At 37.2% G+C, this 3,852-nt stretch overlaps 1 protein-coding gene across 2 annotated transcripts; it reads left to right on the forward strand.

The window, feature by feature from the left end:
- The first annotated feature begins 295 nt into the window (after positions 1–295).
- On the forward strand, positions 296–3,639 carry ormdl2 (ORMDL sphingolipid biosynthesis regulator 2). 2 transcript variants are annotated; one of them, XR_014592914.1, is made up of 5 exons: positions 296–326; positions 1,813–1,986; positions 2,863–3,014; positions 3,178–3,403; positions 3,608–3,639. XR_014592914.1 is itself a non-coding variant. In XM_083894457.1 (4 exons), the coding sequence occupies exons 2-4, from the start codon at positions 1,813–1,815 to the stop codon at positions 3,311–3,313; spliced, it is 462 nt and encodes a 153-aa protein (XP_083750583.1). In that variant the 5' UTR covers positions 296–326; the 3' UTR covers positions 3,314–3,639. The 2 variants fall into 2 exon arrangements, 1 of the variants encoding a protein (XP_083750583.1); XM_083894457.1 differs by having other exon boundaries at positions 3,178–3,639.
- Positions 3,640–3,852: the final 213 nt, after the last annotated feature.

A 3,852-nucleotide genomic window follows, 5' to 3' on the forward strand; every position in this document is an offset into this window, starting at 1 on the left:
TATATATATATATATATATATATATATATATATATATATACATATATATATATATATATATATATATACATATATATATATATAGGAATTAACAGCGCTATTGTTCACATTTACCGGGTCATTGTGGGAATTTCTTAGAAGAGTAATATTTTTGAGAAAACACTGAACCACCTTGGTGATCACCTGTTTACCTGTTGTTGTTACATTGATTATATTCCGTTGTTTGTTTGTTTGTTTTTGCAGCAGAGGCACGAGCCTGAACCTCACGGGGGCGGGGTCAGCGAAGAAACTCGGAATTTCCTGGTGAGCTGCGACAGCTAAGGAAGGTAAACTATGTGCCGCCGAAATGTTAGCTTTTAAACGTCGATTCGACTCTTGTGTCTCATTTTTTCCCTTCACGTTAACGGGAGCTTCAGTCGCGTCAGTGTTGACTCAACATCTTTAATCGTCACACTGCGATTAACTTAAACTAGCGTTAGCATGTCAACCTGTGGAGAGCAACTGTTAGCAACTGTTAGCAACGGTAGCTAGCGAATGTTATGTCGCCTAACGTTTACGGTTAAGACATAAGAAAAGCTTTAACAGTAAACTGCCATGTTCCACTAGAATACATCGTAGTTCAAGAACAATTCCACTTTGTATTAGTTTTATTTATTTATTTATTAATTTTCCCGATAAGTGTTGAAATGTTGGGTCTAGCTGTCGCTGCCCGAGTGATGTTAGAGAGTGCTTGTTTAGTCACTGGCAACAGCTCGGGCGGGCGGAGTCATTACTACAAAGTTTGTAAATGTGTTGTTTAAAAAAACAAAACAAACAAATATTGTCCTATTAAAATGTAGGCTTTCATATTATAAATATGTGGTCCCTCAATGACAAGACAAAACAAGTTCATTGTAGATTTTCATGTAACTCGCTATGTATTTGTAAATATAGACATTTGAGAACATATTATATTTGTATTACATCATTAGTGGGATAAAACTAATATCGCATTAATAGTGTAATGTAATTCAGAATTAAAATTGCAATTCTTTATTAGTTTCACTATTATATGATTGAGAGAAAACACTCCTCAAGACTGTTCACCAATTTCACAAGGTAAACAATTGATTCAAATAATGTGAATCGATGGAGTTATGCTGGCGAAGGTAATAATGGATCATTGTTTCAATCAAGTTATAATCCCAGACGTTCTCCTTGCTGCTGTTCATGGTCTAATGTTATAGTATGTTGTTTATACTGTTCTACATAAGATATTATGATAATCTTTCTTCAAAAAAAGAGAAGAAGAATAACAATTGTATGACAAGTTAGAGACTAAACTAATTATGAATCAGCAAAAAAACAAAAACTTGATGCCAACAAAGTTGCTCCAAGATCAATAAATAAAAACCCCACAAACTTGGCAGGAGCATTTCTAATGTGATGACGAATGCCATTTTATTGTCTTTTATCCACAGGGCAGATCAGGATATTGATGTTGTTTTGCTACATTCCATTTACAAAGATGCATCTGTAGCAAAACAGAAGCACAGACTTGACACTGAGCTGCAGTCGGATGGTTGTAGTCGTTACCGTCAGTTACCTACTCTAATGTCCAGTAATGGAAGGAAAATCTGTAATTGACCCTCCGTTGGTTTACGAGGAAACTGAATACGATATGTTGACTTGAAGAATTTTAGTGTGTAAACATGAACAAGCAATTCTGGTTCTTCTGATTTTACTGTAAAAATCCACCACTCATGACCCAGAATTAGTTTTATTTTCAGTTTCCTGAGCTCTAATATATTATTTTCTTTCCTTTAATTCAAGATGAATGTGGGTGTAGCTCACAGTGAAGTGAACCCCAACACGCGGGTGATGAACAGCAGGGGTATCTGGCTCACCTACCTGCTCCTGACTGTGGTGTTACATGTCATCCTGCTCAGCATACCTTTCTTTACTGTGCCGCTTGTCTGGACCCTCACCAATGTCATCCACAACCTGGTCAGTAAACACACACAAAAAAATCATGTGATTACACTGTCACAGGTAGTTAATGTTTTTTTGTGTGTGTGAATCTGACATCCTCTCTCAGGACCCTTGTATCAAAGTTCATTTTCTGAAACTGTAGGGTAGTATAACAGTATGCCATCACCTTTAAAGGGGCTATATGTACGATATGTGTTATATTAAGTCATAGAATGACTACGAAATGTCATCTGAGGTTAAGGAAACATAAATGATCAGCCCATATATCCACAATTGAAATTTTCAATTGCAAATTTCCACCCACAGCCACACCTGCGTTGCCAGTAGTTAATCAAACACTGTTACCAAACATTAAAAAGCCCCACTGTCCTTCTTATAAACGTCTAACAGACGAGACGGCATATTTGTTTATTGCGTTGCCATCTGTAGAGAAGAACTGGAAATACTTCACCTAATAATGTAGGTGTTAGGTTTGTCCTTCATCATTGTCACCAAAAAGCAACATAACATCACTGATGTCTTCAGTAAAGATCACATGGATGATGCTGGACAACTTGGTTGTTACTTCAAACTGTCTGATGTGCTTCTTGGCTGTAACTGAAACAGGTTTCTAAGGTTTAAGCGTTGTGTAGTCTTACAAAATGAAAAGTGCATCCTCGTTACTACTTCAGTTTGTTACTACTAATGTTTTTCAACGTACCTCAGATTAGTACAGAAACTGACATATGTAAATGAATCAAATATGGACCTTGTGAATCTGAGATTCTTATCTCCTCAATGTCTATTTATCAGTTTGAATATATACTGGATTAGCTGAAAAATAAAAATAAGTAAAAGATCTGTCTGTCTTTGTGATGAATGTGTTTCTGAGGTGTGGTCTCTACCCTGCAGGTGATGTACCTGTTTCTACACACAGTGAAGGGAACTCCCTTCGAGACTCCAGACCAAGGGAAAGCACGCCTGCTCACACACTGGGAACAGATGGACTACGGCGTGCAGTTTACGTCTTCGCGCAAATTTCTCACCATCTCGCCAATTGTCCTGTAAGTCGATGAAACTGTGGAACTGGAGAGAAAAATTGTCAAACTCTGCCTTTAAATGTGCGAGTAATGAAACAGCTGAAACAGACGGATGGTAAAACATTGTGCATTGAACCCGATGTTCCGTTGCTACATTGACACTATTCTCCTCTCTCTCTCTCTGCAGGTATATTCTTGCAAGCTTCTACACAAAATATGATCCCACACATTTCCTGATCAACACAGGCTCCCTCCTTAGCGTTCTACTTCCAAAGTTGCCCCAGTTCCATGGAGTGAGGATATTTGGGATCAACAAATACTGACTGAACACTGGATTTTAACCAACACTGGACTTAAATGTTTCTGTTGTGTTTTTTTTTTGTTCTCCTGAACTGTTGTGTTTAGAGTTTGAGGTGAGGAGAATTCATTTGTCTAAACTGTACAGACTGTGTTAATATATTGAAGTTGCAGCTTGTGCTGCCTCTTGCAGCCTGAAAGTAACTTCTTTTTTTTCCTTCTCCTATGATCTTTCTGACACTTTGCTGGACTTCACTTGAACGTCACTGCTTTCAAATTTGAATTTGTCATGTTTATACATTCCTCTGTCACGTATGTAGCCTTTCTGTTACAATACAGCCGTGTCCCATTGTTTTGTTTCTTTCCTTGGTTTACTATGAAGTGTTTGCATGCAGCATGCATGCATATTCACACATATATGTATATATATATATACATATGTGTATGTATATGTACATAGATAGCCATATATACACACATATACAATAGTACATTGTTTTGGGATAAGCAGCTACACCACACCAAATGCATATGTGGTTCCATCATTTTTTATTCCACATGGTCA

The sequence above is a fragment of the Microchirus variegatus genome, assembly GCF_963457635.1.
Source record: "Microchirus variegatus genome assembly, chromosome: 9".
Classification (NCBI taxonomy): domain Eukaryota; kingdom Metazoa; phylum Chordata; class Actinopteri; order Pleuronectiformes; family Soleidae; genus Microchirus; species Microchirus variegatus.